A 16,253-nucleotide genomic window follows, 5' to 3' on the forward strand; every position below is an offset into this window, starting at 1 on the left:
GATAAAACACTACCTTCCGCTTTAAATAACTTTTCTGGCAATGAAAATTTTGAAAAAAAAAATAAATAAATAAATAAATAAATAAAATAAATCGGGAAGCTACTTGTATTAAAAAGGGAGCGAATTGCATTTTAAAAAGCCAGACAGCAGCAACGGAAGTCTCCGTGCTGACTATACTTACTTATTACAAGTCATCTATTCTGCCATAAACATTCATCCTCTAACGCCATTTTTATTTATTTATTATTTATTACTATTATTACTATTTATTACTATTTTTATTACTATTAGAACTCTTTCCACAGTGTACATAACTAATTTAAATGACCTTTAATGAGATACAAGTACATTTTTAATTGTATAAAATTATTAACGATTTAAAGGAAAAACATACTTTTTAAATTGCTGCATAGTAAACAACTTCTAGAAATAGCTTCTGATTTATGTGAGCTGACTTTCAATTTGTTGACCTATGAGGACTTCAGTTGAATGTTACATTTATGGAATATGTTTACTGGATTTCAACTAGAGAAGAGGACGAACCAGTCACGGATACAAAATTTTATTACAGAACATGACAGGCTTTAAGGAATTTAATTCTTTTACACATAATGAATATGAAGAGTGTAGATAAATGTGTTGGAAATATACTTGAACAACGAGGATTTTGCTAACTCTGCATTCTATAGTTATAGTTATGTAACCACTAAACAATTATAACGCTGACATCCAAACTAAAAATCAAAACTAAAGATGTAAACGATTAAACAGTTTGTAATATGAAAACCCACTTTATTGAAAGTTGAAAATAAAATCTTTCATATATACAAAGGATATTTTATATATACACACATATATATATGTTTTATTAAAAATCGCTTCCATAGGTTGTTACTTTTATTCACCCATATTATTTTCTTGTAGTTTCTCACATGCTTCTACGACACCTGAAAAATAAATAAAAACCATTATGGCTAGATTGTAAGCCTATAAGAGGAAATTTAATAAACATTTAAAATTAAAATGCATAAAGGACAACCCCATGACTCATATCTGGTACAGCCTCTGTGTTGAGAAAAGATGTAAACACCAACATGCACACAAAACAGAATCCAAAGAGTTTTTGATGATACTAGCAGTATTTATTGCTTTATAGGCATAATGCGCAGGATATTATACTAATCGAAAACAAATAATTATCGAAGTTTACTATAAACGGAGAAAGATAATATTTTTCTCATAACTTAAGTGCGATATATTGTTGCTTAAATGACAAAATGACGTAAGCGCTGTGTGTGTGTCCTGTTAACCAAAACAGGACAGTGCATTAATCTTTAAGTCTCTTAGTGATTCTTCCTTAAACCGTTGAAATCCTTGGCAACCATAATATTTTTATCTCACATAAACTAATTATTTTAATTGATGAAAACTGTTAATTCTAGAAAAAGTGTTACAGGTAAAGAGGTGCCACTTACGTAAAATCTATCTACACTTACGATCAACAATAGTTTTAACAGATGTTGAAACCGGTGTATCAGGGAACTCTGTTAAATAATTTCTCCCTTCATCGCATGTCCTTGCTACTAGAGGGTCCAATGGTAAGCGTCCAAGGAAAGGTTCTTTCAACTCTGATGCCATTCCTTCTGCTCCTCCACCTCGTGCTGGAAAAATATCTGATTGAACCTGATGAAATACGAAAAGAAACATAAACACAGGGTGTCCCTAAAAGTCTTCATTCTGTTTGAAAGTATTATAGCTTGAAAACTGCTCATCGTATTTGAATGAAACGCCTACAGTTCAAACAAGGGAGTACTCAAGTTTCGCTTGGCTGGCGAGAGATGTCACTAATTTGCAGTAGCAATGCACACTAGTGGCATCTCCCAACCAACTATCACTCCACTCGCTAACTCCGGTCAGTGTCAAGGTATGGGAAGAATTTGACAATCGACTTGATGTGTGACGTGCGCTCGGAGAACGCTTCATTGGACGTGTTAACTGAAACTTGATGTAACTACAATTCTTTTGCATTTTGTAACAAATTTGTTGAATTAGTTTAGCGTTGTCCCTTTCAAAAAAGGGGCTATATGAGACGTGGACCTACAGTTTAACGAGAAATTCGAATCATATCAGCTCCCACCAGGAGTCGAACCCGTACTTTTTAATAGTTTTGTAGAGTTTTTTTCAGAAGCCTATGCAGCATTTTGAAATCGGATAATACGCGTATGAAATATGCGTTTCATTCAAGTGCGATTATCGTTTCCAAACTTTGAAATTGGATGAAGACTAAAAAATACTCTGTAATACATTGTAATAAATAATTACACTGATTTTCTTTTAAAGTGAAATCTATAAACCGAAGACTATGGAATCTACTTCACACCTGATTAATTAATTAATTAATTAATTAAAAAAAAAGTGGAAGAATATTTTCAACAAAAGCCAGTAGATTAATATTTTGTAAGTTTTGCAATTTGTTTTAATTTGACAGTACTGTTTTCCTTGATACAGTTGCAAGTTTTCAAATTGAATTTTACTTAGAACCAACAATAATTAGTACAGTAGGACACAATTGCCTGTAATTCCAAGTAGTATGTGTGCCAGGAGTATGCAGTAAGAAAAAGAAAAAACAATAATAATGGATGTAATCTGCTACTTAAGTGTTTGTACACAATACACAAATCAACACACTGTTCCAGCAGAATAAAACTATTAATTATTATTAGCATTGAATAACATCTTTTTATCACCATAGAAATTCGTTTTTCTAGAAAAATACGCATGAGAATTCACTATCAACTATCATTTTATTCAGTTCGATGTCCTCTATTGATTTGTATGTGTCTCATCTCTGCACAATATCATAGTTAAATAAAAATTACAGTCCAAGGATTAATTACAATTTAGGACTATATCTCATTAACCCTAGTGTGTACTCTCACCTTAATAGTGTCAAGGAATCTTAATAATTTAATTTCATTTTTCAGTAAAAATAATAATATTGGAAACATTGTGTATGTTAATTCTCAACTCTGGAGGATTATCAAAGTTTGATATTTCAGTTTCACAAACACCGTCTGTGAATGTTGTCTATGTTGTAAGTTGTCTCAGGTAATAGACTGAAATAGTGTGACGTCACATCCTTTTGGTTGCCATAATGATCGCCATTTTATTTTCTAAACAACAAGTAGCCTAAATATCTAAAAGACTTAAATGCAAAGCGAAAACAGTGATGAAACATTTCGGAATTGCAAACATAAGAATGAATGAAACATTTATATTTCTTTTTAAATATTTCTAATCAATGAAACTTAAAAAAAAAGAAAAGAAACATATATAAAAAAGAGAAAAATATACTAATATTTGCTCATAATCAGATATTAACCTTAAATAACTGGAAAATTTTTGATTCATTAATCCTGTTCGTGCATGCAATGTTATGATACTTATATTAATGTTTAACAGTTGTTTAGAATATACGCTGAACCATTCATAAATGGATATTTTCTTATTGTACTGTTTCTAAATGTTTTAAAAAAATGGTAGGTAATATAAGAAAAGATCTGACCTATATCCACTGATGGTCCGGATTGAAACTTTCCAAAGGCTTGATTTTTTCCCTCTTTCTTTTGTAATATTAAAGACATTAATATTGTGGACTTCCATTATTAAGAGTGAACATAAGGAAAGTAAATGTCCCAATAGAATTAACATCGTTCTAAAAGATTTTTTTAACTGTATATTTTTACAGTTGTCGTTGTGCCGACAGTTTGTCAATCTGCACGTTAGGGTGTTTATATTGTGTATAATTGCTTCTTAAGGTGGATTATATGATAATGACGTTTACATTAATTATTTGATTTCTATCATATCACTTAAAGATGTGGCGCTTTTAGAAATAAGTTCCTTAGATTAAATATTACTCTTTCTTTATGAATTTTCTTGATTTTATTCTTAATTTCTATATTCTAAATCTGTACCCTTTCTCACCAACTTTATCATTCGTTAACACATTTTATAATTACAAATTTATAATTAATTTACAGCCGTTGTCCATATTTATACTATACTTTAAAATGCAGCGTTCGTTTCACGCGTTCGTATAGAAAAAAAACATGGCGATCACCATGGTAACGGAAAGGAAATGACGACATCACTGTTTCAGTCTATTTCTATGAATGTAAGGATTTTTGTAATTGTATGTTTTGATCTAAACAAACACACATTTCATTGGACAGCGTAATGTAAATTATACAGAATTCCTGTAAAAACTAACACAGCCTTTATAATAAGTAATAAATAATCAGTAATGATCGTACCTTACATTTTGGGCACAAGAAAGTGCTCATATTTTCAACTATTCCAATTACAGGGATTTTCATTTTGTGGCAGAAATTTAACTCCTTTCTCACATCAAGTAATGCAACTTCCTGAGGTGTGGTGACGATAACGGCTCCTGTAAGACCTGCATGTACTAAGTATTGTACAGCTGATAAATGTTCATCTGATGTACCAGGAGGTGTATCTATGATCAAGTAATCTAACTGTCCCCAGTCAACTTCACTTAGAAACTGGCGAATCATGCCTAGCAAAATGAGAGAATACACGTTAATAAAGGAACATAAACACGGAATAAGTGAATATAAACAACCATACGTGCGCAATACGTATACTTTAGTATTTTCCATAAGTAGAAGCTTTGCTTTATGTATACTTAAACACAAACAAACTATTTGCTGAGCAAAACAATATATTCACATAAAAAACTACATACGTGTTACAGTTTCGCCAACTAACACTTTGGCTTCATCAGACACTATGAGATACATAGTGTCTCGATGTATCTCATAGTGTCTGATGAAGCCAAAGTGTTAGTTGGCGAAACTGTAACGTATGTAGTTTTTTATGTGAATATATTGTTTTGCTCAGCAAATAGTTCGTTTGTGTTTAAGTATACTTTAGGCACAAATTTCTTTGAAAGTTGCTTAGAGCTTTACTTTTTCTTTCCCAACGAAAGCACCGCAAAACTTAGTCAAGATATACATACAAGAAGAACTGAAAAATTAACAAGACAGCAAACCAATACAGATCTAGTGTGTGTTTGCATAGTAGGATACCAACAAGTTTGTAATTATTTACATGTGTTCGTAAAGTAATCTATAATTCGGTATTCAATTACAGGCCGTCAATTAAACACATTCAAATGGTAATTAGAAATAGTTCGCATGAAACACATTTGACAAAATAAAAGCATTTAACTGCATTATTTTCCAATGTTAAAAAAAAAAAAAAAAAATCTTCATTGTCAGTATTTCAAAAGCTTTCGGACTGAATTTAATATAATTAGTATCCAATATGGGTATAACGAAGGAGTAAAGCGGCGTCAGTATACAGACAGCGGATGGATTCTATTTCAAAACAATCCAAATAACTATCGACAAACTGGAAGTTGACATTATGGCATATTCATCTTACTCATCTGATCTTACACTTTGTAATTTATTTCCTGAAGGGAAAATACAACTCGCGGACTTTATTTTATTCCAATAGTGACCTTAAGTCAAGTTTTCAGAAGACGGGTTCCATGCAGTATTTTAAACGTTGATAAACAGACGGAACAAGTAACATAGAGAAAGTGCTTTGAAGGATCCTTTAATTTTGAAGGATTTGTAATTAATTTTCTGTGTTACACTGTATCTCCTTTGATATAATCACTCTTATTACCTCTTGTACGTTCCGTAAATATTTTAACTTGATCCATATGTCACAGACAATAAAAAAGTTGCATCAAATGTTCATTCAAACGCATAACTAACCCTACACTTAGTTATAAATAAAAGTTATTTTGTAAATCGCAATATTAATAAATTTCTGGACTTCAGTAAAGCTTATTAAGTTTAACACCTTCCATATTGATTTTCTTTAATGAACTGGAGACGTTCTATCCGCTCACTTTTTCTTCAAGTCTGGGAAACCCGACATTAGCATTTGATGTATATTGTTATGGGTTCAATTTCCTTTTTCCGTAGAGTACAAATACATTAACGTGAGACACGAAACTGAAGAAAATCCGACATTTCAGAAGTTGGATATTTTCGAAAGAAAGAAAAAAAAATTAACAGACGTCTGACTTATAGAATTTTCACTTTACCATTTTTCTTGGGGCCTCTCCAGATGACAGCATCATCCGGACTTCCTAGAAGAAATCCTACGGACATTACACACATGTTGTCTGCTACTTCCTGCGACGAGACAAAAAAAGCAATGATAGATCAACCACTACTATAATTTAAAAAAATACATTCCATTTATACCAAAGTAGAAAATTAAAAAAAAGAGAAATAGAATAACTGGAACTTCTACAGACATATATTCGAACGCTAATTGGAAATATTATGAAGAAAGTACAAATGAACAAAAGAATCACGGAATTCCGAAGCGGGCATGCCAAAAAACTTCCAGAAATTAGATAGACACACTAAATTATTTCGATACTATGTAATTTTGATCTTGAATTTTTATATGCTGCTTTTTATTTCTATTGTTTTCAACTACTTTTGTTCGTTAATCTGTTCAACTAATAACTTGTACTTCTATATGATTTCCCGTAAGTATATCCCAGTATGTGTATCCTCACCATCTTTTCTTACTTCCCTCTGTTCTCACTTTAGCCCCTCTATTTGGATATTTACCTTCCTTTGAAATGTTACTCAACAAGCTTAAACCTAACAAACAAAATTATCAACATACTTATCACAGAAGCCAGTGATCCAACATCTCAACTTGATAAATTTAAGTCAGCTCCCAATCATTCCTCGTGCTTGCTTTGTTCCACTGAATATAACGTATCCTGTGGTCTAAGTTTCTCGCTTTCACACATCATTAACCACATTTCCTTTGTCCCTATCCTACGCTGACGATATAATTGATCCTTATTCTGATAATATAACTTCATCTCATATGGATATAGGTTTCACTTCCAGAAATGTCCTCGTCCATAAACCTTTTTCACTTTCAGTTAATCATAACACTGAAACCTTTTTCTTTATTTCAAAACATATTGCTGACCCCTCAATCATTAATACCCTTCACACAAAAACACATTACAGCAGACAAGAAACAAAGTGCCTCGGCCATGCATCCATACTTTACCATAATAATTCCACCATAATAGTCACGGATGCTTTATTACAAATCTCAGACTATACATACTGGAGGTTGTTTTCGATCTATAGTGATTTCGAAATGCACCTATCTCAGAAACTTCCATGGTGCTCTATTTGATGGCCCAACATTTTGCCTATCGCCAACATCGAAGTTTCAACTGGAGAATGCTGAAACGTGATGTAGACATTTCAGTTGCAACCATTTCTCTTCACATTTTCCAAATGCAGTCAATGATGCGGGGTTCCCGTTGTGTCAGTCTGCTTGAGGAGACTGAAAGCGTAATAGTTCGCCAGTAAAGCACCTTGTGATTTTAATGAAATGCTGTGAAGTGAATGGCGCGGATAGCAGTTTCTTTTGCCATTTGTTGATGGAAGAGGCCCGTCAAATGAGAGGTATATCTAGATGCCTTCTCTTAATGCACGTCTACCCCATTTGTCTCCTTCCCATGTATAAGAGGGATGCCATGGCGATAAATTGGTACCAGGATATTACTGTTACTCTGATAAGTTGATATTTTTAGCGGCTCAGTGTATCTTCCAACTTCTCATTGTACCAAAGCAACAACTATTGCCAAAACTTTGAAAGCTTTTAAACCACGTTATCTATAGAATATTGAACGTGATCTGTTACAATAATATGAGATACACATATGTCTCGTCCAGTATAATAATATTTTCGCCTCTCACCCTCTAGATGTTAAATGTAGAGCCCTCATTAACTGGTGCGACGTTCTGTCATGTTTTGCCAAAAGTTTCTGAACACGTCTCTTTCAATGCATCTCCAACTCCAGATTACGATGAATTATGGTGTGCATTGTTTTGGGGAATGTTCCAATACAATTTGCAACCTCTATGTATACCTGATTTTTCCCTGTGATGAGAGCACACACTTTCTGGATAATAGCTCGTTTTGTTTTTTATTAAAGTTTAGTATCCCTTTTCAACACCAAGGCCATATGAGACGTAGACTTACATTTTAAGGTGAAATTCGAACCACCATAATGTATTCAATGCTCTGCCACGGGAATCGAACCCGGCATCAAGTTCACCAAAGAAACATGTGCTAGCTACTAGACCAGGAGAGAGAGTTAAGATAGCTGATGTACGACTCATCCCACGACGGTGGTTGCTTGTTTCTGTCCTATAGGAATCGCTCCACTCCTCGCCTTCCTGCTCTTTTCAACACAGTGCTATGCAATTCTTCGATGCTGTAAATCCATATTCTCTGCACATCTTGATTATAATTGTATCTCAAAACCGAAGCTAAGTGGCCTTCCCAGTAGAGGGCGAACTTCGGTGGCATTCTTCAACATGAACGTTCAACGCACCTATCACAGATACTCTGAGGTCCAATGTAGAAAAACACTTCTGTACAGCCCGCTACAGAAGGATCTCACTCTCATTTTCTGAAGAAAGAAAAAAAACAATTTCCTATGTAATGGACTATCTAAGAATCTATCCCAGTAACACCTTTTCGCTCCTGAAACTTGCAATGTCAACTCTGAAGTTTTATATGTTATCGAAAATTCACAAAACCAAAAAATCTGGTAAACGTATTATTTCTACTATTTGAATGTATTTGTCTTCTTCCTAGACTATCACCTTTAACGGCCTACAGCCGAATCTCATTTCTATTAATCATCCATTCCATTACAAAAACCCATAATATATATTACCATATACACTAAGATTTCGCTCACTCATGGTCTTTGAAGCATTGAAGACTTTTTTGCCACAAGCTCTTAATCTCGGAAACCAACCACATTATTACCAGTCCAATTACTCCAGATCCCTTCAACAGGAAGTATTTTAATTTCGAAGATAACCATTTATAAGTCAAGAGCATTACTTCGAAATCAAGAGAAGCAAGATAGCAATGCTACACTTTTTATGGGTCTCTCGAGCAACAACTACAACTTCTCAACTCTTTAAAAATAAAACCTTTGTGTAGCCGAGATTTATTTATTAAAAGAAAGAAGAAAAATTTAATATACATTGAGTGTGTCCAATATATTAAAGCATATACATACAAAGTTAAAACATACTAGATTATAAAATAACAATATAGAAAATATTAATGAAATACAATTTAAAAAAAAGGAAAAGTTATAACTACTAACAGAAATTGGCAAACCAAGTTTCCTACTTGTATTTTATGTGCTATTGCTTCTCTAAAGGAAATCGGAATTCCTAGATTCCCTTTATTAATAATGCTTAACATACCCGGCATTCCAGGGATGACAGGACTTCGGGACTCAGTCATGTCTATCTTCCGGTGTCGGGCAAATTAATTCGATGCCTTTTTTCTATATCGTTCAGATTCACATGATATTTTTGTACTCATGGTGATAGCAAGGGCCATGCTCAGCTCTTGGTATCACTATGAATGGACTTATAAATTTTAACCTAATAAAAGATACATCAGGTTATATTTCTATATCTTATAAACGCTGAACCTTTGTATTGTGAAGTTGTTACATTGAGAGGTATATCTGCATTGCTCAAAAGTAGAGTATAAAGGCAGAGAAAGATAGTAGTTTAACAAATATTAAAATGTTTCGCAGTAACAAACTAGTAAACTTTCATTAGACTCAAGAAAGTACAGAAAGAGTTAGCCTATTTAGTACTTTACTAGCTTTTATTATAAATGATTTGAACACAATTTGTTTTTACTTACAACAGGACACCACCCTGAGCCGCTTTGATGCACCTATAAAGAAATGAAATAAAAATTAATGGTTACAAACTCTTTTTTTAATTTGATTTTATTTATTTATTTTTTGTGTAGATGTGAATTTTCTCAAACGGAGGAAAACTTTCCACTGACACAAGAAGTTGACACATATATAGCTGACAATGTCCACGACCGGAACTATTTTTTTTTTTTTCCCATTATACACTTTTTCGTTCTACGACAAACTGGTCAAGGTTTCCAAGGTAACTGTCCCTATTTACCATATTTACTGTGTTTATGCTCTAAAAAAAACATAATCCTTCATTTTGAATTTCATATTCCAAGGCTGGGAGTTCTACATTCTAATTATGTAGTTACACGTTGTACGTGCATCACTATTAGGAGTATGTACAAGGGTGATTCTGAAAGTAATACCTCCAAGGTAATACCTTTATTTGTGTCTGACAGATAGCACCGATACAGGTATCAGTGGAAAGCTTGGAATATCAGTTACAAATGGTGGCATCATTTTTCAACATAGTCCCCACTACAGGCAACACACTTGCGCCAACGCGAAACAATGTTTTTCCTGCCGTCGGCGAAGACCTTTGCGTTACAACTTTGGGTAAGAGCCAAAAATCGCAGGGTGCAAGATCAGGATTACAGGTAGGATGAGTCAGAATGTCAACAACACTTTGCTATCAGATGAGACAACTTTGATTTTTTTTTTCCGGAGAAGAGGACGTGTGGCGGTACTCCATCGACTGACGCTTCGTTCCCGGGTTGTAATGGCATATCCATAACTCGTCGCTGGTGATGAAGGTTACTGGGCGCACAATCTTCCGCAGTCATAAATTCAATGACAGCCCGCTGTTTCACTATTGGATGCCATGGATTGCTCCATTACTCTCGAACGATTAGAGATAGGAAGGTGAAACAAGTGACATTATATAGCTTAAACATCAGTGTATTAATGATAAACAGTTCAGAATATTTGTAGTACTATTGGCCAAGTAGTGGGCTTGGAGGCATTACTTTCTGAAGCACCCTCGCATGTCACTGTTAAAAGTATGGATGTCTCTGTTAGAAGAAGACAACAACTCAAAATTTGTTTTAAAATATATAGATGGGCCTTATATATGCTTTTATATATGCCCTATATATTCCTTTAATTTTAAAATTAGCATTACCCTTATAAGAGAGCAAGGGGAAACTACCTTATATAATGTTCATAGTAGTAGTAGTAGTAGTAGTAGTAGTTGTTGTTGTTGTTGTTGTTGTATGGTAATAATAATAATAATAATAATTATTATTATTATTATAATTTTACACTAGCTGAAATGTCCATTCTTCGCACACAGAGAACAGGTTTATAAAAATATTTGCACTCCCTTTTTCCTCATGATATGCATTTCACTCAAACTTTACAAAAACCCATAAGATACTCTATTAAGGCATAAATTTTGAACAAGGCCTACCTTATTCCCGTAGGATACATCCATTAATCAATGTAACAAGACACCCCCCCCCCAAAAAAAAAAAAAAAAACTTGAGGTAGGTGTTATGTTTCAAAATTTCCTTGTGGTTATATGGTTAGCGTACACGCCTTTGGCACGGGAAACCCGGTTCGATTCCCGTCAGAGCTCATGTAGTTATGTTCCGAATAAGCTGTGAGTCCATGTCTCATATAGTCTTGCTGTTAAAACGAACGCTGAACTCGGATCAAACAAAAATGAATTCATTTCAAGTGGTAAGCAGGTTTCCGTGATACGATCCCAAACAATAGACAACGTAAATTCCAACATGGCGGAAAAACAGAAACTGCCTCTTTGCCTTAAAACTAGTATTTTGAAAAATGCTAGGTCACGTGTCGGTTATTTGTAATGAGTTTATACACAGAGTTTGATCTTCCTAACTCGTAGGGCTCGTGAGGTATTCTATTGTTCGCAATAATTCTTAACTCTTTTTATTCCGCTTACGATTCGCTCTTTAAACAAAGGATGACTGAAACCTGGCTCAAGGCATGCACTAAGTATTTTCCAAAATTCAATTTAAAAGTATTCAGCCATTTTCCTGTGATGCGATGAGATCGCTTTCAATGCAGGGAAAGATCACTCTTTCCTTTTAAAACGAGAATTTTCAAAACAGCTGGGACATGTGTCCGTTTTTTTTTTTTTTTTTTTAATGAGGAGTTTGTGTGTTACATGCCAAGTTTCATTTCCTTAACTTCAGCGATTTATATGGTATCCTATTCTCGTCAAAACACTGGAATCCTCATTACCTCCCTTTTTTTTTTTAATATACAAAAACCTTTCTTACTCATTGCTCTCACAAGGAGTTTTTTGTCCAAATTCTAGATATATTAGTATGACCTGGCATCTATGAGTGAGTCACTTCCACTCTTTCATATAATAGTACAAATTGCTCTCTTGCAGGACCTGAAATAGTATTCTCTTATTTTAAAATTAAGAGTTTATACAGTGAATTGCACACCATTTTTTTTTATTTTTTTATTTAGAAGTTTATATAACGAATTTCACATCTCCAAAGAGTTCTCTCGTGGCTATATGGTTAGTGTACGCGACTTTGGCACGAGAGACGCAGGTTCGATAGCTGGTGGGAGTTCCAGTGGTTTGGATCTCACATTAAGCTGTAGGTTTACGTTTCATATGGCCTCGCTGCTGAAAGATATGCAAAACTCAAATCAAACAAACAAACAAGAAAAACCTGAAACCTATGCGAATTGCTACATTCGGCACTTTGTGAATAAATAAAAGGAAATTTCAATATTATACAAATAACCCCATTTCTCCTCAGAAGCGCTATTTTCGAAAACAATAAAATACCTATTCTCTGATTTCACATTACGAATTTATGTACCGATTTTCACATCTCTAACTTAAACGAATTTCTAGATTTGGCACTTTGTGAATAAATAAAGCAAAATTTTAATATTATAGAAACTGCCCTCTTAGGAGTGGAATTTCCGAAAACGCTAAAACACGTATTTACTTACCTTTCTTTAAGAATTTATGTCCCGAATTTCACATCTCCAACTTAAACTTAAGTGAATCTCTACATTCGGCACTTCTTGAATAAATAAAGGAGAATTTTACTATTAAGAGTATTACCCCTTCCCTTTCTCAGGAGCGGAATTTCAGAAAACACTGAAACACGTGTTCACTTATTTTTATTTAAGCGTTCATATACTGACTTTTAGATTTTCAACTTAAGCAAATCCTTATATTCAGCATTTTGTGAATAAATAAAGGGAAATTTTAATATAGAAATTGTCCTCTTTTTTTTTTCCTTAGGAGCTCAGTTTTCAAAAACGTTGAAATACGTGTTTCCTTATTTTTAATTAAAAGTCAGTACCCCAAATTTTAGATATTCCTTTTACATTTGGCCCTCTCTGATTAAACGAAAGGAAATTTGAGTACTTTAGAAATCCCCCTCCCCTCCCCCCTCCCAAGGAGCGGAATTTTCAAAAACGCTGAAACACGTATTCTTTATTTTTAATGAAGAGTTTAAATATTGAGTTCATATCTATAACTCAGGGATTCGTGAGATACACGATTCTTGGTTAAAAAAAATGTAACTTCCATTACCATCCATAGGATATGTTTCTAAATATTCCTTATTCTTTGCTTTCGGGACGAAAGAAATAATCCATCCAGATTTCATGTTTCTACCTATACTAGTGTGGCCTGGGCGATGATGAGTCAGTCAATTCTACTGTTTTATATAATAGTATAGACTATTATTACTTTACATTGGAACGGATTGGACACACATATTAATAAAAATGGCAAACTTACTCCAGGAAAATATTTCTTGAGACACTGTAAATACGTTTCACAATTTTCATTTTTTTTTTTTTTTTTTATTCACTCAGGGCAAAGAAACTGCAAGACAGGTTGCAGTAATCTCTTTGAATTGTTCTTAATAATTCATAAAAGTAAAATACAAGAAGATAGTGCACTTTTATTTGAAATCTTTTAAGTTTAACGTCCCATGAGTATGCCCTTTAGTCTACGGGAAAAGAATGATTAAGACAAGTGGACAATGATGAAAGAATTTGTGGAAAGAGAATAGGGAGGATACGAGAGCACCCCGAGAAAACCCACGGACACAATGTTGGCCGGGGATCGATTTGATTTGATTTTCAGTTTAGTGTTCCTTCCAGCACCGAGGCTATATGAGACGTGGATCTACAGTTTAACATGGAATTCGAACCGCATGAGCTCCCGTTGGGAATCGAACCCGGGTCTCCCACGCCAAAGGCGCGTACGCTAACTGCTTGGCCAAAAGGGCCGGACCAAGAATCCCACTCACTAATGCCAAGTGCTCTACCACTGAGCCCCTGTAGTGCACTAATACCTGTGGTGTGGTGCAGCAATATATAAACAATAACAGTAATATATCATACATTTTTCTACTTCTCAAAGGAAATAATTTACATACAAATCTGATCTTCAATTGTATTATTCATCAATGGTTAGTAACAACTTTTCACTTAATAATCATAAATACAATATACATTCTTACCTGTTCTCCAACTACACCCATTATACGTGGAACAGATGGGCCACAAATATCTATGTCTAACACAGCTACCTGAAATGTAAAGAAAAAACCGCATCTTAAATGAGACAAACAACATACGCTGTAACAAACTTACATTAAATGTATTTAATAAATTTGATGTGCCCAAGAGCATTGAAAAGTTCTTAGTTGAGTTCTTGACAACACACACGGAAATCTAACTACGAAGAGTTGGAAACAGAAACTTTACTTCAGGCTTTGTTTGGATTAAGGGAGAAAGCCACGATTCTCCTCCGAATCATGATTTCATTAGTTAGGAAAATGTCATTAAGGATATCAAATGCACTCCTATTATGGGATCTTGGTGGTCACCCGAAAATTTTAAATATATAATTTTTTACATCATTGAAAGAACACGGAAAGACTTTTGTAGGAAAAAGATTTTTGTGTGATGTCCCGTTTAGAAAATGATCATAATTTCACTGTAAATTCTTACATAATCAGATAAAGCTCACAGTTAAGTTGTGGACATTTCCTAAACTGTGGCCAACAAGAAAAAAATCTTACAAAAGTTGTTTGTTTATCCATTATCTATTCAACGATGCATCAAGCTGCGTACCTTACCGTTTTAAATTTTCGGCTGCCCCCTAGGACCTCATGATAGGGGCTATGTGGGTCAAGCAGATCATACCACTCGATGTGCCTTATTATATATCAAAACAACACCGACAACGTTTGGGAGGTGATTCTTGACACCAAGATAAGACAAAAAGTATAGACCAACCTCGGTGCAATGAATTTTAAAGGTCCATAGCTCCAAAACTATGGGACATACTGCAGTCGGGTCAAGACTTCACTTAGAAACTAATAGGTGCTCTATCCAAATATTTAAGTTTCATAATCCTGCGATACTTTCACAACTTTTATAAAGGCAGTTGGTGAGTACTTCAAATTATATGCTCGTAGCCGAACTTCCTCTATAAAAATTGTTGCGTAAGTACCCTACGATTATGAAACATGTATTTTTGGATAGCGCACATATCAGTTCTTGTAAGTCCCATAGTTTTGAAGCTATGGACTTTTAAAGTTCATCTTTTCATGTTTTTGGCAGCCTGTAACTCCGAAAGGAAATATTTGTGCACCCAGGTTGGTCTGCACTTTTTGTCTTATCTTGGTGTCAGGAATCACTTCCCAAACGTTGTCGGGGTCGTTTTGAAACACCCTGTATATACAGGGTGTCTCCATAGGGTAACTGTTATTATGAGAGCTACAGCAAAACGTAAGAGGGGAAAACTGTCTTCAAATATGACGTTTTCAATCTAAAGTGAAGGAATTTTTAAATCGGACGAGCCATTTAGGCTGTACACTCTTTATGTGCCCAATGTTAAATGAAAGTGAAACCATCTATCTGGACCCACAACATAAGTGAATGAAGTTACTGTCTGTTATGCTAACGTGTCGACTGCCAGCCCCCATTCATCATACTTTTAAAAATTGGTCCACCTCCCGTTCCGTCCTTCTCTCTCCCAGTCCCAGTTAAATGGCAACGTTGCATTTTCATTTAACGTTGGACGCATAAAGAGGGTACAGCTCAAACGGCTCGTCCGATTTAAAAAAAAAATTCCTTTACTTTAGATTGAAAAGATTATATTTGGAGACGGTTTCCCCTCTTACATTTTATTGTAACTCTGATAATAATAGAGTTACCCTATGTCAGGGGACTTTTGAGACACCCTGTATATATATAAAGGGGGAAAACGATTGTCCTAAATTACACATACAGCTTGTATTCTTTATTTATTTAATACGCACACTAAATGGCACACTTATTTGGCATGCTGGTAAGTAGGTTTCCAACAACGTCTTTCAAG

General features: G+C 34.3%; 1 protein-coding gene across 1 annotated transcript in view; it reads right to left on the reverse strand.

Annotated features, from left to right (window-relative positions):
• Nucleotides 1-771: 771 nt before the first annotated feature.
• Nubp1 (NUBP iron-sulfur cluster assembly factor 1) overlaps nucleotides 772-16,253 on the reverse strand; it is a 28,830-nt gene continuing 13,348 nt past the window's right edge. Inside the window, exons 4-9 of the mRNA XM_081751279.1 lie at nucleotides 14,386-14,454; nucleotides 9,841-9,873; nucleotides 6,149-6,239; nucleotides 4,317-4,582; nucleotides 1,497-1,683; nucleotides 772-947 (exon numbers count right to left, since the gene is read on the reverse strand). Coding sequence (XP_081607405.1) covers nucleotides 898-947; nucleotides 1,497-1,683; nucleotides 4,317-4,582; nucleotides 6,149-6,239; nucleotides 9,841-9,873; nucleotides 14,386-14,454 — 696 coding nt within the window. The 3' untranslated portion in view covers nucleotides 772-897. The remainder of the gene's footprint in view (nucleotides 948-1,496; nucleotides 1,684-4,316; nucleotides 4,583-6,148; nucleotides 6,240-9,840; nucleotides 9,874-14,385; nucleotides 14,455-16,253) is intronic.

Source organism: Thermobia domestica, chromosome 3 (assembly GCF_964235325.1).
Source record: "Thermobia domestica chromosome 3, izTheDome1.hap1.1, whole genome shotgun sequence".
Classification (NCBI taxonomy): Eukaryota; Metazoa; Arthropoda; class Insecta; order Zygentoma; family Lepismatidae; genus Thermobia; species Thermobia domestica.